The 25,466-nt window shown below is 36.5% G+C and overlaps 1 protein-coding gene and 3 long non-coding RNA genes across 4 annotated transcripts in view; 1 reads left to right on the plus strand and 3 right to left on the minus strand.

Moving 5' to 3' along the window:
- The window catches only part of LOC141406155 (uncharacterized), a 48,153-nt gene extending 23,852 nt beyond the window's left edge, over positions 1-24,301 (minus strand). The window contains exons 1-2 of the mRNA XM_073991290.1: positions 24,038-24,301; positions 23,834-23,980 (exon numbers count right to left, since the gene is read on the minus strand). Coding sequence (XP_073847391.1) covers positions 23,834-23,980; positions 24,038-24,289 — 399 coding nt within the window. The 5' untranslated portion in view covers positions 24,290-24,301. The remainder of the gene's footprint in view (positions 1-23,833; positions 23,981-24,037) is intronic.
- Positions 6,791-7,941, minus strand: LOC141406157 (uncharacterized). The gene is made up of 2 exons (XR_012413328.1): positions 7,623-7,941; positions 6,791-7,563 (listed from the first exon to the last, which is right to left on the minus strand). It is a non-coding gene; the product is annotated as an uncharacterized lncRNA (long non-coding RNA).
- Positions 16,500-17,650, minus strand: LOC141406158 (uncharacterized). Its single transcript, XR_012413329.1, has 2 exons — positions 17,332-17,650; positions 16,500-17,272 (listed from the first exon to the last, which is right to left on the minus strand). It is a non-coding gene; the product is annotated as an uncharacterized lncRNA (long non-coding RNA).
- LOC141406156 (uncharacterized) lies at positions 17,908-18,733 on the plus strand. The gene is made up of 2 exons (XR_012413327.1): positions 17,908-18,314; positions 18,392-18,733. It is a non-coding gene; the product is annotated as an uncharacterized lncRNA (long non-coding RNA).
- Positions 24,302-25,466: the final 1,165 nt, after the last annotated feature.

Below are 25,466 nucleotides of genomic sequence, written 5' to 3' on the forward strand. Positions count from 1 at the left end.
AGAAAATTAGTGAGAAATAAATGTTATGTCAGTTTAATTATCTCACGTGACTCTAAAGTTTATTTTCAATTGTATATCTGATTACAGTGACTTCAAAAAATTTTCCATAATTTTGATAAATTCAAATTTTAAAATCATTTTGTGCGTGAGGTTTTTTCACCGAATCACCTTATAATTATGATTTTATGTAATCTTATGGCAAAACTCATCACGCTATGATACAGGGATATGAGGTTGAAAAAAAGTCATAACCCTAATGTTTATCGACCACCCAGTTGATTTGACATTAATGGTACAACATTTCGTCTCAGTCGCGCAGACAACTGACAACGCAACTCAAGTTTAGTGGCAATACAAGATAGACCCATTAGATATAAATATTATTAAATCTAGAATAATCCGTATCTAAACAGGTAGTTTATGCCTAATGTTAGTACTGGCTGTTGAAGAATATTCTGTAACTAGTATTCAATGCTCACTTTTACCCGTCCGAATCATGATGTGTACGCGATCCCTACGTAATGGGGTGGTCGCCCCCACGGTCGGAAGGGGTGGGAAAGAGTGGCGTTGGGAACGTTCAAAAAAAAAACAACAAATGTTCCATCTTTTCCTCCGGCTATTCAAAACAACAGGCAACATCAGCAGGAGATATCTTGCAACAACTAAACGATTTCCTTCAACTGCAAACCCAATCCTAATAAACACTATTAAGATCTTTTAAAATACTCCGCAAAAATTATATTTTTGTCATCATAACTTTATTAAACGAATAAAAAGATCTTATTTTTTCTGTTTTTTATTTAATTTTATTAATAAAAATATCTCAATCCATAAAATATCCCAGTTGGAAATTGAATCTATAAAAATTCAAAATTGTCTTTATGCAAGATATGGTGTCACCGAATTTGTCACTCTTGCATGTGCGATGTGTGACATTCTGAACGACAATGTCTTGCTATGTGTCATGCATAAAGAAAAAATAGAACAAATAAAAAATATATCATGAAATGACAAGTTTATACTATCTTCCTTACTTTGAAATCAGTACAAGTTAAAGATTTGGACACGTCAGTCACGTGTTTTAAAAATGTTGTCTGAATAATTAAGTAAAAATATGTAAGTACCAAACAATAGGTAAGTTCTAATAATATAATATACCTATACAGGTTATAAATATTTTAACAATTTTTTCAAGAAGTAAATGGATAAATGAAAATATACGGTAATTTCAACTAAAAATACATATATTAAATATGTAATATAATTATTCCATTTTTTACAGATGTTTCAATTATTTTAAAGGTAAACTAAATGTCGGAAAGGAGGAAATATTCTGCAGAAGTGCAGAATACAAAATGTAAGGAAATGTTACGGAAAATTACTGATATTTTTCTTCTATTTTATGTTGGAGTCCATTTAGGGGCCACTGAAGACAAGGTGGGCGACAATTTGAATAATACTGTCATCAATGATTAATTTCAAGACAAAGTTGTCTATGTATTCATCAACGACAATGAACAAGCGAATGTACAGTAGGGTTATGACTTTTTTTCAACCTCATATCCCTGTATCATAGCGTGATGAGTTTTGCCATAAGATTACATAAAATCATAATTATAAGGTGATTCGGTGAAAAAACCTCACGCACAAAATGATTTTAAAATTTGAATTTATCAAAATTATGGAAAATTTTTTGAAGTCACTGTAATCAGATATACAATTGAAAATAAACTTTAGAGTCACGTGAGATAATTAAACTGACATAACATTTATTTCTCACTAATTTTCTTCAATTCTGAGAATCGTAAAATTGTCGTAAACGCTTTTATTTAAAGATATAATTTTTTAACAAAACATTCAACACAACAAGGATTGGTTCGTCAATATTACTAACACTGACGTACCTTCGAATGTTGAGTGGTTGCTCTCACTGGGACCGAAGTTCTCATTGCCAACTACCAAGACGACTTTCCCCTTATCCAACATTATCGCTGAAGGAGAGGATTGCATTCAATCATTAGAGAGCAAAGAACAACAAGAAAAAGCAAGAATCAATTTCATAACACTCATTAACGAACACTTGAGAAACACAACGATAGGAAAAAGAGACCGATTTATACTAAGCACAGTGGGCGAAACTACAAAATTTAAAAAGCAAAATAAACAAATATTAATTCTTAACTCCGACAAGGGAGGAAAGACAGTAGCGATGCTCAAAACGGATTACGAATCAAAAATGGACACAATACTCATGGACATGTGCACATATAGGCGAATGAGAAAGGATCCGACCACTGGGTTACAGGAAAAAAACAATAAATTGGTCCAAAAATTATTGGATCTAAGCGTGATTAGTGAGACAGAGAAGAACAGGCTTTTAATGAAAACTTCAATTCCCCCAAAAATATATGGATTGCCAAAAATACATAAAGAAGGAACTCCATTACGTCCAATCTGTTCCTTCATTAACTCTCCAACTTACGAGCTTTCCAAATATATGGCATCAATTCTTCAAAACTTGACTAGAGAGTCTACATATAACATAAAGGATGCTGTAGAATTCAAATCCAGAATTAATAATCAGCATATTGACGATAACGAAATATTAATATCCTTCGTTGTCATATCGTTATTTCCAAGCATTCCTGTAAATTTGGCTATTAATGCAATAAAGGAAAAATGGTCTACTCTTCAGGAACACACGAATATTCCTATCAACCTATTTATAGAAATCCTGACACTGTTCATAAGGGATTCTCGATACTTTGTATACCGCGATAAAGCATACGAACAACTAAAAGGGATGCCAATGGGTTCTCCAATTTCTCCCATTATAGCCGACATAGTGATGGAGAAGCTACTTGACGACACAATGAAAAAAACTAATTAGAAAACCAAGATTTCTTACAAAATATGTCGACGACATTTTTTGTATAATACAAAAGGACGAAGTTGAAAACACATTGGAGATTTTAAATCAGTACAGTAAGCAATTGCGTTTCACCATGGAGTGTGAGTCCAACAACCAATTGCCATACCTAGATTCTTTAATCCATAGACAAGGTAATAAACTAGTACTAGACTGGTACCAAAAACCCACATCGTCGGGAAGATTAATTAACTTCTACTCCAAACACCCACGAAGAATCAAAATAAATACCGCAACAAACTTTATCCGCAGAGTATTAAACATAAGCGACAGACAATTTCATACCAAAAATATAGCAAAAATCAAAAACATTTTAAAAATGAATGACTTCCCCAATAAAACGGTGAAAGATCTCATCAACCAGGTTCGATGCAAAAAAGATAATATGGACCAAAAACCGCCAAAGATATATAAACGCGCGACATATGTTCCAGGCTTTTCAGAAAGATTTTCTCACTCCAATCTATATGACAAAGAGCACTTTCAATTGACACTAAAAAGCACAAATACAAATAACAACTTTTTTAGCCGTACGAAGTCAAAAGTTCCTCCGGAAGACAAGTCTAACGTCGTTTATAAAGTGAAATGCAATGGTAACGGGTCCAACATATGCCATAAGGTATATGTTGGGACAACAAAATCAAAACTAAAAACTAGGTTAAGTGCACACAAGTCGGACCAGAAAGCCAAAAACAGACCTTTAGAACAAAAAACCGCACTCGCAGCCCATTGTGCTCTTACAGGACACACTCCTAACCTTAAAAATGTGGACATTTTGACGCAAGAAAATAACTACAAGCGAAGATTTATGCTAGAAATGCTCCATATAATAAATGTTCCGGTAGAAAAACGGATGAATTACAAGACAGACACAGACCACTGTGCACAAATCTATAGAAACTTGATAGAAAAACATCAAAAAGTTTAGTTGGAGAATATTTGTGAAAAGATGAGGAAGTTATTTCTAGTGACTGCAAAATAGAATTGTGAATTGTGTTAAAAACTAATTTTGTTAATGTTTTTTTATATAGCAAATGTAATTTGTTTTTTTTTTTTTTAAGATTAAATCCCTGATGATGGTTGTCGGAGACGACCGAAATATCGGAAAATAAAATACTATTAAAAACAAAATAAAATGTTTTTAATTTACTGACCTCAAGCCAAACAAAAACTTATAGAAAACTTCAGTCCAAAGGTCAACTATAACCATACAACAAACAAAAAATTTTAAATTTATTCAAAGTGGTTTGTGCATGACCTTTTTCAATATTTGAATGAAATAAACATTATTATAGTTATTAATAGGCTTACATTTATTCATTCCTGCAAAAAAAAATAATTTTTGAAAATTTTTTTTTTTTCGTTTCATACATTTTTTCAAAAAATTATATTTTTAAAATCGATTTGTGCGTGAACTTTTTTATATTTCAATGAAATAAACGATAGCGTAGTGATTATTAGGCAAAAGTTCATACATCCCTGCTACAGGAAATCATTTTTGTGAAAAAATTTCAAAAAGTCATAACCCTAATGTATGTACATTGTATCGTCGTTGAAGACAACTTCGCTTGCCTTGTCGTGCACGAGTTTTTCGACATTTGTATGAAAATGTCGTCAATGATCCCAAAGAGCTGTCATCGAGCCGCCTTCAATGGATTTGGGACACCTTTGAAGACAATTTCCAACTGGGATGTTATTTCACTGTTTTTATTTCTATTATGGAATTAGTTTCTTTTGTGCATTCACAGAAGTCCTTGATAACACCAACGGAACAGTCCCAAAACTTGCAGCACTTGGTCATCTTTGTCCGTTTTCTGAAGTTCTTGTGGGAATCTAACGGATTAACTACTTTTGTTGATCACGCTTTGTAATCAACAAACTTCTTGTATTTCTGTTCATCTAATAACCCTTCTAAGATGCGCAAGACAGTTTAACGTTTGTCCGAATCTTTGCAGGTTTGGTATGATCTTTATTCTTTAGTGCCACCAACAGCGGGAACACGACACCGGATAGAACAAAACTATACAATAAAATTTTTTTCGTTTCATTCGAATGAAATTTTAATTTTAACTGACATACCTGTATGTATACATGTGTACACATACATAAGCATTGTGCCAAAATCAATTTGACAATGGTCGTACACCAAATTAAAAATTTGAAAAAAATTTTAATCAGCTGTTAGCATGGAACTGCTGTCTTGTACCATGCCGATACTCATTAAAGCTTTGTTCCTTTACTTTTTTAATGGTAAAAGAGAAAAGTGTCAAAATTGCTCTCTCATGAACATTTTTACCAGAAAAGTAAAAAACGGAAAAATGGTAGATCTTGTAGCAATGTCAAAAAGAAACATAAAAATTCATTTTCGGCTTTTATTTCACAGTTTTTAATTTAGTTTTGTCTGCTTTCGACTTTTTCTTCTGTTTTTCGTCCATTTTTTCTTCATTGTTAAATAATCGTCAAACAAAAGTCGAAAATCAGTTCTACCATTTTTTACCTGCAGAAATTTGTCTGGTAGCCTGTGGTAGAAGAGAAATGCATATGTGCTCTCTCTCATCTCTCAAGGCCTGCGTACATAAGTTGCCTTGCCTTCCTGCTTCATTTCTAACATAATAAAAATAAAAGAATAAAGAAGGCCGAGCAAATTTCGAACTGGGTTGCCCTTTTCTTTTTTATTCTTTTATCAGAAGCAAGCAAGGTAAGCAGGCAAGGCAGCTTATGTACTCACTAAGAATACGCCTGTTCTACTTTTTTCACCACACACGCCCTGAGTATACGGACGTATGTAGGTATGAGCCTAAAGCATAGCATACACTATCAAATTTGATTGCCAAGCCGATGAACTCCTTCTGTACGTGTGTGCTTGATAAATGTATGACAAAGTATTCAATCAGTCTTCAATCTGCAACGGAAAACTTCAAATTTTCCTCAAAAAATGAATGAACTTAAATTTTTTTCATTTCTTCACAAACACAATGTTCTGTTTTTCAAAATTGCTTTTTGGAAATTTTCAAAATAAACCATATTCATCGGATTGATTGGGTTTCATTTTGAAAATCAAAACTATTTTGATTTTCTTCAATCCATAAAATTCACACACACATTCTCAAATTTTTAAAAATTTACACATACTACTACAAATGTTGACATCAAAATTTGATAGTGTATGGGGCGCTTAAGGAGTCGAAAAGAGAAAAGTGTCAAAATTGCTCAAAATTGCTCTCTCATGAACATTTTTACCAGAAAAGTAAAGGAACGCAAAAATGGTTAGATCTGCCAGCAATGTCAAAAAGAAACATAAAAAATAAATTTTCGTCTTTTATTTCACAGTTTTTATATTAGTTTTGTCAGCGTTCGACTTTTTCCTCTGTTTTTCGTCAAACAAAAGTCGAAAAATCAGTTCTGCCATTTTTTACCTGCAGAAATTTTGCTGGTAGCCTGTGGTAAAAGAGAAAGCCATTTTCGTTCTCTCTCCACTCTCACTCTCTTAAAAATTGCTTCCAGTTTTGCCACTTTTCGGGGTTAAGGAACGCTTTGCAGTTGTTGCGTACCCCCCTCACACCGTGACTGCCCTGGCTTTATTGGTATGGGTCGTGGTTTCTCAACCCTGTGTCACCTGAGGGCACAACAAGTAAAACTATTGGAGACAAACATGGACTAACCACACTGACAATGAGAAACACCAACCAACGCTTTCCGGGGACTCCGGAATACCGGTCCCCTTCATTACCCTCCCATCCTTACGCTCCTGAATTCCCAGGAACCCCTTTCATCTCGCCACCAACAATCTTTATATTTCAAATCCCCGACATATCCCCCTTATCCTTTTCCCCTCCCACCAAATAAACTTAGCACAACATATTCAATCAATTACTTATCATTTATTACATATTAAAAAAAAACACATAATTATTATAAAAAAAAACTAATTAATCTTTTCAACCTTCTCTTCTATTTTCAGTTTTACTATACTGCTCTTTAAATAAAATGAAATTAAGAACAAAATATAAAAAAAAATAAATTGAAATTAGCAAATTTATCTTTACGATGTTTCACTTTAAAATGGATTATAAAAAAACAAATAAAATTTATCAAAAATAGAAATACTATATAGGATCTAGCCTCAGTTTCTTATCTTCGGTATTACTTTCGTCCTAGAAGAACAGAAATCCCTACCCAGATTGAGCTCTCTCCAGATGGAATCCCTACCGGACTACTACTTTGGTTGTCGGCTTAGGATAGATCCCTAACAATTTAACAAGGGCATAAAAAGATTTAAATATTGAACTAGAAAACTTATTACTAAAACTAACTACAACACACAGACAAACACAAAATTTAATTTCAGATAGCTCCTTAACTTATGCTATCACTTAGCCTTGGTTTATATATTCTGGTCCCTCAGTGTGTCCACAATTGTGGATGTCAAGTGGAAGCTGGATCACTCGGAGTTTCTCTCACTACGGTCCACAAAAATTCCACAACCCGCACTGTACAGGCAAATTCAGTTGCCACCGTCTGGAGACTAAATGGTTAGGATGCTTTACGTCCGACTTGCGCCACGCTCTTGACCAAATTTAAAACGCTCCTTAGGATGCTGATCATGGCCAAATTTACTGCAAAAGCAAAGGACACTACACAAGAAGAATTCATTACAACACACTTCGGCTATGTAATACACGCTCAAACTCACATCTGACTGCAATTTCGCTTCACTTTGAACAACAAATTGGTACAGAATTTAATAAAATTGTTAACACTTTATAGACGTTATCTGCAGAAATAACTTAATGGTATTATTTTAACACCAGTTATTTCTTGATTTTAAACGTGGATTGTAAAAATTTAAATGTTCAGTTATACGTTTTAAAATGAAATTTCAAGTTTTAAATATCGAACTTTATTCAAACTGGGTACTGTTCGTGAAACTCTGCTGATGATTTAAACGTTTCTGATCAAATTCGCAAAAGAAAAATAAAATCAAAGTAACATTGCTCTCAATATGTAAATGTTCACACAACCATCATTTTGTTAGCCCGTCGATGTTCTCCGGTACCATTAAAACGTCTCTCTCCTACCAACAAAATACCCATGCTTGAACAACGGTCAGGTTCATTGTTCGCCTGGCCTTGAAACTTTCATCATATTAACCAATTTATGAGCGCGTAAACTCTCTTACTGTACGCTCTTACATACAACCCTGTCCCTACAATTGCACTTATCCAACCCTGGCATGTCAAACAAAGAAGTTCCACAAAACAGCTGATTCATACCTCCACTTGGCACTGGAGGTATCAGCACGTTTTAGAATTTTCCTCAGAAAAAAACATAAAAAACATAAAATCATACATTTCAACAAATATTAACGACAAAAATCCACACTTTATCGAGAAAACTAAAATAATCAATTGGATTGCTCATGCCCCAACAAGAATAGCCGGCATGGCAATCGCTAAAATGGGCAATGGACAACACGCCACATAATTAAGTCTATGAAATGAAAATACAAGAGGCCTATTTAGTCTGAAATGTTTTGGTAGCAATTAACCGGCGCAGGCTGCTTTCACCAAACAAAACACATAGGCCTACATTGCAAAGGAACTTCCCACAAAAACGCTGGTTGGGAGGCAATCTTTTAGCAAATATAAACAATCGAAATCTAGAAAGACATCCCAGGTAACTACCATCCGGCCATTTATGAGTTACATCTGGTTCTGTCATCGTCTAAATAAACTCTTAAATTTTCGCCATAGCATCTCACTACCCTACAAAAATGAAAACATGCTTTCCAACTCCAGACTAACACCACTGAAAGTCCATCGCACTCGTTCAGTCTCCCCTTGGGAACGCTATTATGGATACCCCGCATCATAGAGTATACCCCTGCTCTTACCACAACCTAAAGGAACCTATGAGCCGGGGCAGTTATCCAACACGCCACATAGTTTGGCCAAGAGGTTTTTTTTTTTTGTTTGGCCAAGAATTTGTGTTTCCACAACATCGCCGGCCTTATTTCCAGAACATCATAATAAACTTAATGATTTGGCTGGGAAACAAACGTATGCAATTGCGACTCGCCCTACAAGTCAATCTAACTTTCTGTTTCTTTCTAACTTTCTCTGGTATTCCTCCTGGGCAAAAACAACGAAAGCTGCATACTTTGGTTATCGAAACTCTTGCATACATCATTTCCCCAAAATTCTAATTGAGATGAGTTACAGAAGTTAGCTAGCGATCAAATAAAATATAAGGCAGGCTTCCGTATTCTCAGTTGTTTGGTGACAGCCCATTTCCGCACCAGTCTTCTCTTGAAATTTGATACGTATGGGGAATCACTACAATTACTACAAAAAAAAACCCTCTGAATTTTCGAACCAGTAAAACCAACTTCCAGTAATAGTAATGATCCGAAACTCTGATGTTTCATAATCGCATGCATGTCTTGAATTCGTCATATGTTATGTATGATACGAAAGACTAGCATTTGTTTGGACCCGGTGTTGGCTGCCGGAGAAGTGAGACTCAGGTCATTTTGGACCATATATCCCATACGATTATGCATCATGGTGGAGATCACAGAGTTCCCCCAAATTAGTTCCTCTACCTTTTTTGGGCATTATCATACTGTTTGGGCAAGGGGACCTCAGTGTTTTCGTTCCTACTACGTGTCGCTAAATCTCCCTCAACAAAACTCTGGAGTTTCAAAGTACACAGCAGAAACACCAGTGTGAGGGAAGCCTTGGTGGTCCGTCATATTAGTATTTTAATGAACTAAACTGTTCTGTATTCATCCAATATCTAGGTTCTACCTATTATACCGTTCTAACCCGTAATTTTTTTTTTTTTAATCCAATTGGGATTATCATAGTGATTGAATTGATTTATAAAATCGATTCCATTTTATTCTATTTTTATTCCATTCCTCGTCTCTCTAGACAAGAATCGTAAATACTAAGTACGATAGCCCGATAGGGCAATAGCGGGTTTCGCAAACATTTCTTTTTAATTCTTTAAGTTACATAAATACTTTACTCCATCTTCAAAACCTTACTATACAATAGGAATTTTCTTAAAAACGTCATAACTTCTTCACTGAGCTCTACACTGGTAGATTCACATCTCTATTCACTAACATCATAGTTAATTATACTAAACTTACTCTAAACCTTAATAAGGGTACTCATTATATCAGTGATCACGGTATTTATGTGAACGTCCAAGGTCGTTATCAGAATAATAAGGCTATTTTGCGCTTATTAAAATAATAAGTTCCCAAATAACCTGTATCTTCTATACCTAGAAATTGAGTAACTAATCTTTTCGACAAATGTAATTTTTTTTTTTTTTTGACGCGCCCAACGTAGGCTACACCCACCACTTTCATTTCTCTTGTGTGACTACTTGTAATATTTGCGACTGAGTTAGCCGGGCACTAACAAAAGACTTAAGACCGCAACCCGGAATTATGTTTTAGGTAGTTTTGGATGTAGTAAAGGAATAACTTGGTGGTAAATATCACAGATGCTCTAAAACTATTACTTAGGTCCTATATCACAGTGGAACACAAAACACTGGACGCATTCAATAAGGCAAATAATTCATAAAAAATAAATAAATCATAACCGAGACACAACCTTACTCTAATATTGCACATCGTCATAAAATTTGCACTATAAAGTAAGTGGCTCGATAGAATTCCTCATTGCACGTTCACTGCTTTATGTCCTTCGAGTGATATACTCCCAAAGGATCTCCTTTTAAGGACTCTAAGCGGTACATATTATTTCCTAGAACTTCTGCGACTCGGCACTTTGTAAACTTTCTACAGAATTTGGCATTTCGATTGTCTTGGAATTTGCTAAGAACAAAATTCCTTTTGTACACTTCTTGACCAGGAGTGAAACGTACTACTCTGGCTCGCCTGTTGTACCTGAGAGCACTTCTCTCATATGCACTATGTAAATTTTCCTTTATTAGGTCCCTTATAATACTAATTCTATCATTTTTATCTAACAACATGAGTTCCCCATCGCTCAATGCCTTTAGTTTCCTAGCCAGCTTGTAGTCCTTTCCACAAGTGAACATATTATGTCCAAATAAGGCAAAAAATGGTGTCACCCCAATAGCTGTATGGACTGAAGTCCTCAATGCCATTTCAATTTTGGACAAATTTATATCCCAGTTCGTATGGTCATTGTTCAAATAGGACCTGATGGCATTAAGGACACTTTGATTCACCCTTTCGGCAGCGTTTGATTGGGGTGAATAAAAAGCTGTCTTTAAGTGGTCTATCTTATAGGCATTCATCATCTTTTGAAAATCTTTGGACACAAACTGTTTGCCGTTGTCCGTATGTATTGTTTCTGGCACCCCAAACTGCTGGAAAACCTGTTCTACTAAAAACTTAATGACATTGGTGCTGGTTGCTTCCTTCATCGGCTTCAAAAATACGAATTTGGTGAGATGATCCACCACAACCAAAACGTAGGCATTACCTTTACCCGATCGTGGATATTTACCCAAAAAATCTACATAAAGTTTTTGAAATGGACGATCAGTAATAACTTCGTTTCCAATTTCTGGCATAAGGTGCTGATTAGAGCTTTTACACTCTTTACAAGTGTTACAATTTCGGATGAAATTTCGGACCTGAACTGCCATGTTTGGCCAATAATATTTTAAGCGTAAGTGTCCTAAAGTTTTCTTGATGCCTCCGTGCGATTTACCTTCAGGCTCATGAGCCATTTGTATGAGAGTGTTCGTTAAGCTCTCTGGAATCCATAGCTTCCATTCGAACTCCTCTAATTCCATATCAACACGGGACGTAGTGCGTTTAAAAACCATGCCGTTTTCGATTTTTACGTCTGGAAATTTCTCCCTATTCTCCTCGACTGCTTTTATTAACTCTAAATACATTTCTGACTCAAATTCTATTGTATCAAACCCTACTACATCTTCTGGCATCAAAATTTCTTCTACTGTTCTTGATAACATGTCCGCTACAATATTTTCAGAACCTTTCTTATGTTCAATCTCGAAGTCAAACATTTGTAGCTGAAGGGCCCACCTCGCCAGTCTACCATTGAGGTCTCGAAGTGACATCAGCCACTTCAGGCTCGCATGGTCGGTGATGATCGTGAAGGTCATCAACTCCACGTACGGCCTGAAGCGCTTAACTGCCATTATCGCCGCCAAGCATTCTTTCTCAGTGACGCTATAGTTCATCTGAGCACTATTTAGCTTCTGAGAGAAGAATGCTATTGGCCGTTCGTTTCCCTCATTGTCCTTCTGGAACAACACGGCCCCTATGCCCACATTGGACGCATCACACTGGATGTAAAACCGTTTTTTGAAGTCCGGGTGAACCAATACTGGGGCATGGGTAAGGGCATACTTGACTTTATTGAATGCTTCTATAGCCTCATTATTTAAAATATACTTCCTATCTTTTTTTATAAGATTTGTAAGCGGTACCGTCAATTCCGAGAAGTTTTTGATGAATCGCCGGTACCATCCGGCAACTCCAATAAAACTTCTAACCTCTCTTACATTTTTAGGCAAGGGGATCTTACGAATGGCATCAACCTTTTCCGGATCTGGCCTCATTACTCCACCTCCAACGATGAAACCTAAGTAGTGGAGTTCTTTGTGGCAAAATTTTGACTTTTTCAAGCCTATGGTTAGATTAGCCTGCTTCAGGCATTCGGCCACCTTTGCTAGGAGATTCATGTGGGACTCGAAGTCTGATGAAATGACCAATAAGTCGTCTAAATAGACAAAGACGTTTGTCTTGAGTTCCTCTGGAATTACCCTATCCATGAGCCTACAAAGTCTTTGTGCCGCATTGCACAGACCGAACGGCATCACCACATATTGGTACAGAGGCCGTCCAGGTACTGTGAATGCGGTGTAGGGTCTGGATTTCGGGTCTAACTCTATTTGCCAGAATGCGAACTTGAGGTCCACACTACTAATGAAGTAGGTGTCCTCAAGCCGGCTCAAGATTCCCTCAATATTCTGGATAGGGTATGCGTCTTTTATGGTCCTCTCATTCAATTTCCTCGCATCCAGGCATAGACGATTTTTTCCCGGTTTCCTAACTAAAGTCGATCTGTTGCTCCATGGGCTAGAACATTCCTCGATTACTCCTAACCTTAGCATATTATCGACTTCGGCATAAATAAGCTGTTGAACGGCTGGGGAAACGGGGTAGTACCGCTCCTTCACCGGCTGAGCACCGTCCACAAGCTCGATAGTATGTTTCTCTAATCTAGTCCTACCTAACCCATGCTCTTCATAAGACTTGAATAACCCTTTCACCTGTTTTAGTTTCTGGCGCATTTCATCTGATAGCTCATGTTCTGAATTTTCGCTTATCAATGGTGGGAATTCTTCTAGTACCTCCTGACTTATCTCATTTACCCCAAATATGCTAGGAGCCAGTTGAAAGGCCTTGAAAAAATCTACTCCTAAATATGCTGTTTGGACCAAATCGGGACAAAGGTAGAAGACCACTTCTTTTTCCATGTCTTCATACTTGACCAAAACTTTTATTCTTCCAACGATCGAAAAATGGTTCCCTCCAGCTGTCCCAATAGATGTACAGAAAGGTTCTACTTTCGTCTGTAACTGGTCCACTACCTGGTCGCATTCCTTCCCCAGGATACTCACAGACGCTCCCGAATCTAAAAGACCTTTCAAACTAACATCTCCTATCACAAACATAGCATAGGCTCTATTATCTAAGGAATCTAAAATTACAGTGGAACAACTTAAAACCGAACGCTTAACTAAGTTACACAATTGTTTCTTATTTTTGAACTTATTTCTAACATTTTTAATTCTATTTAGTTTCCTATTACAAACCCAACTATTTCCTTCCTCGCTTTTACTGACTATATCTAAATTCTTCTGAATTTTTCCTATACTTATTTCCTTCCCTTCACTTATTTTTCTATTCGTATCGCTAACCATATTCTCATTACTATATTCAGGAATATCATTATTTTCTGCCCTATTCTCTTCATTACCAAAAATTCTATTCCTAATCCTATTATAATTTTCCAACCTTTGTTCATAAGTTAATTTATTGACTGGTACTACACTCCTAATAACCTTTGTACTCGTTTTCCTACCTCTTTTCAGAATCTTCACCTCACTTCCTAAGTCGATGGAACCTGATCCTATAACATCCGCTACTGTTCGGGAGGTGGAGCAGAGCGTGCCTCTCCCGATTTCGACACACTCTTCCGGCCATTTCCCAGGCACTTCTGGCATGTGGGACAGGTCACTCCAGGACAACCGCATCGGTAGCAGAATAAAGCCCTCTGTGGAACTGGACATTCAATAAATGTGTGTCCCGAAGCTTGACAGTTCCAACATGTAAGTGTAATTTGTTTTCTTTCTATTGGCCTTTTCTGATTTACTTCTTCTACTATTACCAGGTCTTCATCTATGGGATTATCTGAAGGTTCGTCATGATAAACTTCACTGATTTGATATGGGCGACGAGTTGGTTGTAGAGGTTTAGCTGGCAGAGGTACGTATTTATCTCTTCTTAAGTAATTTTTTTCTAACTCTTTACACTCATCCCTTAATTGGTCAATTGTATAGATTTTCATCGAATATATTATATGGGATAGATCAGAACGTAAATTTCTTTTCACTATCCTGATCATATCGGCTTCAGGCAATGGTGTTCGTAACTTAGCTCGCAGCTTTTTCATGGCGTGAAAATATTCATCTATGGATTCCCCACTCTTATGTTTCCTTTCCTCTAGGTCGCGAAGGTATTCGTACTCGCTCCTACTGGACCTGTACTGCTGGATTAGGGCTTCTTTAAGATCGGTCCAGTTGTCTATGCGCTGGTTTCCGATCAACACCCAAAACCATTCCTTCGCGTCTCCTTTAAGAAGGAGTTGGAAGTCCCTAATGACCTCAGTCCATGGACACCCATATAAGCGTTGTAGGTGTTCAATTCTGAAGACAAAATCTTCCACATCTAACCCACCAGATTTCCCATCGAAGCTTAAATTCCATTTATCCACAACAATACGATGTCTATTAATTTGTGTAGCAACTGATTCGGGTTGGAAATTTGGGATGGAATGGATGTTTCCCTGTGGCGGAAGGTCAAAGTCCAACCTCCTCTGAGCTGGATTTTCTGTCGTTGGCCTAGGCTTAATTGGGGCCCTATTCATCTGATCTTGTCCATCCACAGATCCACATGCTCTAGAAGAACCCATACTATAGTTTTCTAGTTCTGACTCTGTTTGCCTACTACCCACATTGAGCTTGGTTATTTCCCTCATAATATGTTCAAATCCTGACTGCATACCTTGCTGGATTCTCTGTTCCAACCACTCTTCCAGTTGAGACCTATACGCCTTATTGGCATCTTCTATTAATGCAGTTACCATTGATGCATATTTCTCAGGAGTGTTTCCCTGTCTATCTGCTGGGTTTGTGATCAATGGGGGAGGTCGAGAAAAATCCATTCTAGAAGTGTTGAGCGAAGCTGCAATGCCTTCCGTTGGAGTTTTCCTGGAAATATTATCAGGGCTGGTCAAACTCGGTTTTTGAGCCAAGTTATTTCCTGCACCACTCTGCCCTGGCGGAGACCGATCAAGCGGCATCTTGTTGGTAAAAAGAGACAACAAACCCTAATTGACCTTGACTAAAATGAGTTTCAAAATCGCCTAGCAAAATGATTGGTTAACATATATCGACATATACTTATCAAAAGCAATTCAAATTTTTTTGTAATATGCCAAAGTTGGGAACGATTGGTTACTCAATATAGCGAAATGTACACACACTAAAACAATAAACATTTAGAGAGGGTCTAAAGGATAAGTTTTCTAAGGATATGTCGTTTGTTGGTGGCTATGCGTTGGTTATTATTTCTCATTCTATACTACGTACATACATACACAAATATAAACGAACAACCAAACATAATAATTATTTGGGTTTCTAGTTTCTGTTTTCATAGACAGAAATCGAGCAACAGTCTCATTATATACAAATGGGTCTCGATTTCTCTCTCTGGATCATGAACGTTAGTAGTTTTTGTAATCAAACTGAAGCAAACAGTTGTAACAATCACTACAAGTTCTGCTTTCACATTATCTCGCCATAATTTGATTACATAGGCGGTAATTACAAAAACTACTAATTTTCTATTGTATCACCAAAATCAGATAGTAATTTTGGCTCTGGTCATATTTTTTTTTATTGGGCGCCATTACTGTTGCGTACCCCCCTCACACCGTGACTGCCCTGGCTTTATTGGTATGGGTCGTGGTTTTTCAACCCTGTGTCACCTGAGGGCACAACAAGTAAAACTATTGGAGACAAACATGGACTAACCACACTGACAATGAGAAACACCAACCAACGCTTTCCGGGGACTCCGGAATACCGGTCCCCTTCATTACCCTCCCATCCTTACGCTCCTGAATTCCCAGGAACCCCTTTCATCTCGCCACCAACAATCTTTATATTTCAAATCCCCGACATATCCCCCTTATCCTTTTCCCCTCCCACCAAATAAACTTAGCACAACATATTCAATCAATTACTTATCATTTATTACATATTAAAAAAAAACACATAATTATTATAAAAAAAAACTAATTAATCTTTTCAACCTTCTCTTCTATTTTCAGTTTTACTATACTGCTCTTTAAATAAAATGAAATTAAGAACAAAATATAAAAAAAAATAAATTGAAATTAGCAAATTTATCTTTACGATGTTTCACTTTAAAATGGATTATAAAAAAACAAATAAAATTTATCAAAAATAGAAATACTATATAGGATCTAGCCTCAGTTTCTTATCTTCGGTATTACTTTCGTCCTAGAAGAACAGAAATCCCTACCCAGATTGAGCTCTCTCCAGATGGAATCCCTACCGGACTACTACTTTGGTTGTCGGCTTAGGATAGATCCCTAACAATTTAACAAGGGCATAAAAAGATTTAAATATTGAACTAGAAAACTTATTACTAAAACTAACTACAACACACAGACAAACACAAAATTTAATTTCAGATAGCTCCTTAACTTATGCTATCACTTAGCCTTGGTTTATATATTCTGGTCCCTCAGTGTGTCCACAATTGTGGATGTCAAGTGGAAGCTGGATCACTCGGAGTTTCTCTCACTACGGTCCACAAAAATTCCACAACCCGCACTGTACAGGCAAATTCAGTTGCCACCGTCTGGAGACTAAATGGTTAGGATGCTTTACGTCCGACTTGCGCCACGCTCTTGACCAAATTTAAAACGCTCCTTAGGATGCTGATCATGGCCAAATTTACTGCAAAAGCAAAGGACACTACACAAGAAGAATTCATTACAACACACTTCGGCTATGTAATACACGCTCAAACTCACATCTGACTGCAATTTCGCTTCACTTTGAACAACAAATTGGTACAGAATTTAATAAAATTGTTAACACTTTATAGACGTTATCTGCAGAAATAACTTAATGGTATTATTTTAACACCAGTTATTTCTTGATTTTAAACGTGGATTGTAAAAATTTAAATGTTCAGTTATACGTTTTAAAATGAAATTTCAAGTTTTAAATATCGAACTTTATTCAAACTGGGTACTGTTCGTGAAACTCTGCTGATGATTTAAACGTTTCTGATCAAATTCGCAAAAGAAAAATAAAATCAAAGTAACATTGCTCTCAATATGTAAATGTTCACACAACCATCATTTTGTTAGCCCGTCGATGTTCTCCGGTACCATTAAAACGTCTCTCTCCTACCAACAAAATACCCATGCTTGAACAACGGTCAGGTTCATTGTTCGCCTGGCCTTGAAACTTTCATCATATTAACCAATTTATGAGCGCGTAAACTCTCTTACTGTACGCTCTTACATACAACCCTGTCCCTACAATTGCACTTATCCAACCCTGGCATGTCAAACAAAGAAGTTCCACAAAACAGCTGATTCATACCTCCACTTGGCACTGGAGGTATCAGCACGTTTTAGAATTTTCCTCAGAAAAAAACATAAAAAACATAAAATCATACATTTCAACAAATATTAACGACAAAAATCCACACTTTATCGAGAAAACTAAAATAATCAATTGGATTGCTCATGCCCCAACAAGAATAGCCGGCATGGCAATCGCTAAAATGGGCAATGGACAACACGCCACATAATTAAGTCTATGAAATGAAAATACAAGAGGCCTATTTAGTCTGAAATGTTTTGGTAGCAATTAACCGGCGCAGGCTGCTTTCACCAAACAAAACACATAGGCCTACATTGCAAAGGAACTTCCCACAAAAACGCTGGTTGGGAGGCAATCTTTTAGCAAATATAAACAATCGAAATCTAGAAAGACATCCCAGGTAACTACCATCCGGCCATTTATGAGTTACATCTGGTTCTGTCATCGTCTAAATAAACTCTTAAATTTTCGCCATAGCATCTCACTACCCTACAAAAATGAAAACATGCTTTCCAACTCCAGACTAACACCACTGAAAGTCCATCGCACTCGTTCAGTCTCCCCTTGGGAACGCTATTATGGATACCCCGCATCATAGAGTATACCCCTGCTCTTACCACAACCTAAAGGAACCTATGAGCCGGGGCAGTTATCCAACACGCCACATAGTTTGGCCAAGAGGTTTTTTTTTTTTGTTTGGCCAAGAATTTGTGTTTCCACAACATCGCCGGCCTTATTTCCAGAACATCATAATAAACTTAATGATTTGGCTGGGAAACAAACGTATGCAATTGCGACTCGCCCTACAAGTCAATCTAACTTTCTGTTTCTTTCTAACTTTCTCTGGTATTCCTCCTGGGCAAAAACAACGAAAGCTGCATACTTTGGTTATCGAAACTCTTGCATACATCATTTCCCCAAAATTCTAATTGAGATGAGTTACAGAAGTTAGCTAGCGATCAAATAAAATATAAGGCAGGCTTCCGTATTCTCAGTTGTTTGGTGACAGCCCATTTCCGCACCAGTCTTCTCTTGAAATTTGATACGTATGGGGAATCACTACAATTACTACAAAAAAAAACCCTCTGAATTTTCGAACCAGTAAAACCAACTTCCAGTAATAGTAATGATCCGAAACTCTGATGTTTCATAATCGCATGCATGTCTTGAATTCGTCATATGTTATGTATGATACGAAAGACTAGCATTTGTTTGGACCCGGTGTTGGCTGCCGGAGAAGTGAGACTCAGGTCATTTTGGACCATATATCCCATACGATTATGCATCATGGTGGAGATCACAGAGTTCCCCCAAATTAGTTCCTCTACCTTTTTTGGGCATTATCATACTGTTTGGGCAAGGGGACCTCAGTGTTTTCGTTCCTACTACGTGTCGCTAAATCTCCCTCAACAAAACTCTGGAGTTTCAAAGTACACAGCAGAAACACCAGTGTGAGGGAAGCCTTGGTGGTCCGTCATATTAGTATTTTAATGAACTAAACTGTTCTGTATTCATCCAATATCTAGGTTCTACCTATTATACCGTTCTAACCCGTAATTTTTTTTTTTTTAATCCAATTGGGATTATCATAGTGATTGAATTGATTTATAAAATCGATTCCATTTTATTCTATTTTTATTCCATTCCTCGTCTCTCTAGACAAGAATCGTAAATACTAAGTACGATAGCCCGATAGGGCAATAGCGGGTTTCGCAAACATTTCTTTTTAATTCTTTAAGTTACATAAATACTTTACTCCATCTTCAAAACCTTACTATACAATAGGAATTTTCTTAAAAACGTCATAACTTCTTCACTGAGCTCTACACTGGTAGATTCACATCTCTATTCACTAACATCATAGTTAATTATACTAAACTTACTCTAAACCTTAATAAGGGTACTCATTATATCAGTGATCACGGTATTTATGTGAACGTCCAAGGTCGTTATCAGAATAATAAGGCTATTTTGCGCTTATTAAAATAATAAGTTCCCAAATAACCTGTATCTTCTATACCTAGAAATTGAGTAACTAATCTTTTCGACAAATGTAATTTTTTTTTTTTTTTGACGCGCCCAACGTAGGCTACACCCACCACTTTCATTTCTCTTGTGTGACTACTTGTAATATTTGCGACTGAGTTAGCCGGGCACTAACAAAAGACTTAAGACCGCAACCCGGAATTATGTTTTAGGTAGTTTTGGATGTAGTAAAGGAATAACTTGGTGGTAAATATCACAGATGCTCTAAAACTATTACTTAGGTCCTATATCACAGTGGAACACAAAACACTGGACGCATTCAATAAGGCAAATAATTCATAAAAAATAAATAAATCATAACCGAGACACAACCTTACTCTAATATTGCACATCGTCATAAAATTTGCACTATAAAGTAAGTGGCTCGATAGAATTCCTCATTGCACGTTCACTGCTTTATGTCCTTCGAGTGATATACTCCCAAAGGATCTCCTTTTAAGGACTCTAAGCGGTACATATTATTTCCTAGAACTTCTGCGACTCGGCACTTTGTAAACTTTCTACAGAATTTGGCATTTCGATTGTCTTGGAATTTGCTAAGAACAAAATTCCTTTTGTACACTTCTTGACCAGGAGTGAAACGTACTACTCTGGCTCGCCTGTTGTACCTGAGAGCACTTCTCTCATATGCACTATGTAAATTTTCCTTTATTAGGTCCCTTATAATACTAATTCTATCATTTTTATCTAACAACATGAGTTCCCCATCGCTCAATGCCTTTAGTTTCCTAGCCAGCTTGTAGTCCTTTCCACAAGTGAACATATTATGTCCAAATAAGGCAAAAAATGGTGTCACCCCAATAGCTGTATGGACTGAAGTCCTCAATGCCATTTCAATTTTGGACAAATTTATATCCCAGTTCGTATGGTCATTGTTCAAATAGGACCTGATGGCATTAAGGACACTTTGATTCACCCTTTCGGCAGCGTTTGATTGGGGTGAATAAAAAGCTGTCTTTAAGTGGTCTATCTTATAGGCATTCATCATCTTTTGAAAATCTTTGGACACAAACTGTTTGCCGTTGTCCGTATGTATTGTTTCTGGCACCCCAAACTGCTGGAAAACCTGTTCTACTAAAAACTTAATGACATTGGTGCTGGTTGCTTCCTTCATCGGCTTCAAAAATACGAATTTGGTGAGATGATCCACCACAACCAAAACGTAGGCATTACCTTTACCCGATCGTGGATATTTACCCAAAAAATCTACATAAAGTTTTTGAAATGGACGATCAGTAATAACTTCGTTTCCAATTTCTGGCATAAGGTGCTGATTAGAGCTTTTACACTCTTTACAAGTGTTACAATTTCGGATGAAATTTCGGACCTGAACTGCCATGTTTGGCCAATAATATTTTAAGCGTAAGTGTCCTAAAGTTTTCTTGATGCCTCCGTGCGATTTACCTTCAGGCTCATGAGCCATTTGTATGAGAGTGTTCGTTAAGCTCTCTGGAATCCATAGCTTCCATTCGAACTCCTCTAATTCCATATCAACACGGGACGTAGTGCGTTTAAAAACCATGCCGTTTTCGATTTTTACGTCTGGAAATTTCTCCCTATTCTCCTCGACTGCTTTTATTAACTCTAAATACATTTCTGACTCAAATTCTATTGTATCAAACCCTACTACATCTTCTGGCATCAAAATTTCTTCTACTGTTCTTGATAACATGTCCGCTACAATATTTTCAGAACCTTTCTTATGTTCAATCTCGAAGTCAAACATTTGTAGCTGAAGGGCCCACCTCGCCAGTCTACCATTGAGGTCTCGAAGTGACATCAGCCACTTCAGGCTCGCATGGTCGGTGATGATCGTGAAGGTCATCAACTCCACGTACGGCCTGAAGCGCTTAACTGCCATTATCGCCGCCAAGCATTCTTTCTCAGTGACGCTATAGTTCATCTGAGCACTATTTAGCTTCTGAGAGAAGAATGCTATTGGCCGTTCGTTTCCCTCATTGTCCTTCTGGAACAACACGGCCCCTATGCCCACATTGGACGCATCACACAGGGTTGAGAAACCACGACCCATACCAATAAAGCCAGGGCAGTCACGGTGTGAGGGGGGTACGCAACACAGTTTACGAGAACTACCGAAATACGTCGAGCGTATACTTTTTGTAAGTTGAAAAAATTTAACTTTGACAGAACGTTATTGTTTGTATGTGTGTGTTTTTTGTATTTGAAAACAAAAGCCCAACAAAACATGAAATACAATTCATTGCGAAGGAAAATTATTTGTTTTACGAATGAAAACATTTATGTAAGTTTCGGTCGCGGATTTTGTGTTTTAAATGTGATTTTGGACTCAACGTATTTGGGTAATACGGACGCTCAGAGAGCGTTGTTGTGGTAGGTTGGTGAATAATTTTTGTACACATTTATCTGCACTGTAAGTTGAAGCTCATGTTGGAAAGATCTGTATAATCAGTAAATTATTTAAGGTTTAAGGCGTATTTTCGATTGAAAAGGATCGTTTCGAAATTGTCGGAGGAGGAAAAGACAAAACAAAAATCATTTTTATTCAAAAACGAAATTCCTTGGTGTTGTCGGCTGTATAGATGGAACCCATGTGCACAGTGGATTTGCACTCAATTTATTCATTTAATACTTCAAACTGTTGTTTTATTGTTATTTTCACCATATTTTTAATACACAAAATTAATTAATCAACAATTGTAAAAAAAGTTTTTTTCCTTTGAATTTTACTTCTTGTTTCTTTGAAAATATTCACTGCAACTGAAAATAACTGGTTGCTGAAAAATAGCCGATTCGTCAACTGAGATTCGCAACTTCAGTTGAATGTTGCCATACATAAAGTAATTTTGACAACTCACAACTCCACTCAACGATAATTGCTATCGATACTCGACCCCTAATAATCACATTATATCAACGGTGAATAAAGCCAATGGTGTATTAGGTTCTATAAAACGATGAGCTAAGGAATTTTCAGACCCATATGTTACTAAGCAATTATTTGTTTCCCTTGTTAGGCCTATATTAGAATATGGGTCGGTAATATGGGATCCTCACTATGCAATTTATGCCTATAAAATAGAATCTGTTCAAAAACAGTTTTTACTCTTTGCCTTGAGAAGTTTTCATTGGAATAGTGACTTTGTCCTTCCTTCATACACTAGCAGGCTAACATTAATTCGAATACCCACATTAAAAAACAGACGCATAATGATGAACACTATTTTTGTATTTAAAAATTTAAATGGCGATATACCTTCAGACTTCCTTATTCTATTAGATTAAATGTTCCTATTAGATCTAGTAGAAACTATCAAATATTATATACTGATTTTCATCGTACAAATTATTTGTCATGTGAACCAGTAAGTGGATTTCAATTCTTTGTATAGTAACATAGACTTTTGCACGAACACTAACATCATTAAGTCTTGAATAATTTCTTTCTTGAACCCATAAGATTTTAATCTTAGTATATAAATAAGTTAACCGGCTGTTGGAAATATATAATCGGAGCAAGTTGAATGTAGTGGCTGGATTTAAAACTTTTTCCACAAAAAGTTTTCAAAAATTAATTTTTGTCGAAAATAGCCGGCCTTCGGCCGAATTTCCCATACACGTTATACATATTGGCGTAATCAGCATGCCAAGCCTACCTGTGTACAAAATTTCAAAACTTTCTGAGTCCAGCCACTACATTCATCTTATGCTTAATGTTCAATGCAGCAATCTGCAGAAATGCAGATTGCGCCATCACACATTTTGCGTCTGCTACTCTATTACTTCGTTATGTTATTAAGTCCCAAAAACGTGGGGTGTGCCCTACATACATAACTCCCAAAATTGATTTCAGAGTTGTCCGTTGAATGTTATGGCACGAAATAGAAATCATACCTCAATTTCCTGCCGCGCTAACTCTAAATATGTCTCCTTCGTTCTATTAATTTTCATGTCTTTATAGATGTGGTTCAAGTCGTTTCTAATTTCTTCCAGCTTGTGCATAAGATAACGTTTCTCTTCCCCAGCAGCAAGTAATTGTGTCTAAAAGAACAGAATTTGATTAACATTAAATAGTCTAAAATTTCTGAATCTTGAAACCTTTATATTCATAACATGGGCTTGAGAAATTCGCACTTCCTCCATATATGTAGCCTTTTCAACATATGAAACCAGTCTCTTCAAAAGTGTATCTTTGGCGTTATCTTCTTGATTTGGCTTGAAATGATATGATGATGTAGGTCTGCATACATTGAATGTCGGTCCATAGTCATAGACGCCATGAACTCTAACTGTGGATATATAATTACTTGTCCGACGTTTAGTCGCTTTCCTGAACAGTATCCGTATCATCTTCAGGCAATAACAAGGGATCTAGAAGTTAGGGTTATGCCGACTTTCGATTAGACTTCGACTTTTTGGGTTTGAAAAGTCAATACTCGACTTTTGGTAATAGAGAAAATCGAAAAGTCGACTTTTCATGGTAATTTTCGATTTTGCAACGCACGATATCAAAGACAGTCAACCACAAAAGTCTACATACACCCTATAAATCTCGGGTTTTGAGGGTAATACCTGTAGTGGGATTCTGTAACTCATTTTTGCTGTTATCGATAATTGTCGGTAAAATTAAAATGCTTATAATTTCGATAATTAACGAAATTTTTCGGTAATGGGGTTTCTACACGGTATGTTATTTACATATTCGTGCATAGCTACTGTCACTTTTTTCGCCCATATGTGATTCCTACTGCACGGCAAAATTTTATTTTTCATTCGTTTTCTGTTGTTTTCTTTATTTATTCCGCGTACAAATAAAACAGCTGTTTACCTTTGGTTGTACAGACGAGAATAGAGCGCGTTCTATTCGAAAAATATACATATGTATGCACATAACACCTTCATGCATTGAAATTTCTGTATGGTTCACACCATGTGTACAATATTCAGATTTGTAAAAAGTGACAGTTGGTATGCACAAATATGTAAAAAAACATACCGTGTAGAACAGCTTTAAGTTAACGATGAATAAAAAGTAGTCACTAGTAGAGCTGGCAAAAAATCGATAGCACTATCGATAATATCGATTATTTTTTTAAAAATACAATATCGATAGATAGTTTTGTCTATCGTTATTAACGGATTAAAAACTCCTAACCTAAAATTCATTGAAATTAATAGGAATTTGCGGCTTTTCTTGTTTGTGGATGTAAGAAAGTAAGTTGGTAGTCACACGTACAAATTTTTCGAAAAAGTAAAATGTATTTTTATTAAATAAAAGTTATTGTTTTTTCTCCTTTTTGATTACTGTGAACTATTTGTGCAAAATGTCAACAAAAGTGTAGACATTTCCGCCATTTTCATTTCCAAATTAATGGTGGTGGCACATTTGTAGGAGAGAGAGGTGAGGCATATGGTAACCCTTTGCCTCTCAGCACCCTCTCTCACCTACAAAGTGACAATTGCCGCAAGTAAACTCGCCTAATGTAAATTGGGACTTATTTCTTTAAACTCCTTTAATAATAATATT

This window comes from Musca autumnalis, unplaced genomic scaffold (genome assembly GCF_047663935.1).
Source record: "Musca autumnalis isolate F117 unplaced genomic scaffold, ASM4766393v1 scaffold_5, whole genome shotgun sequence".
NCBI classification, from domain to species: domain Eukaryota; kingdom Metazoa; phylum Arthropoda; class Insecta; order Diptera; family Muscidae; genus Musca; species Musca autumnalis.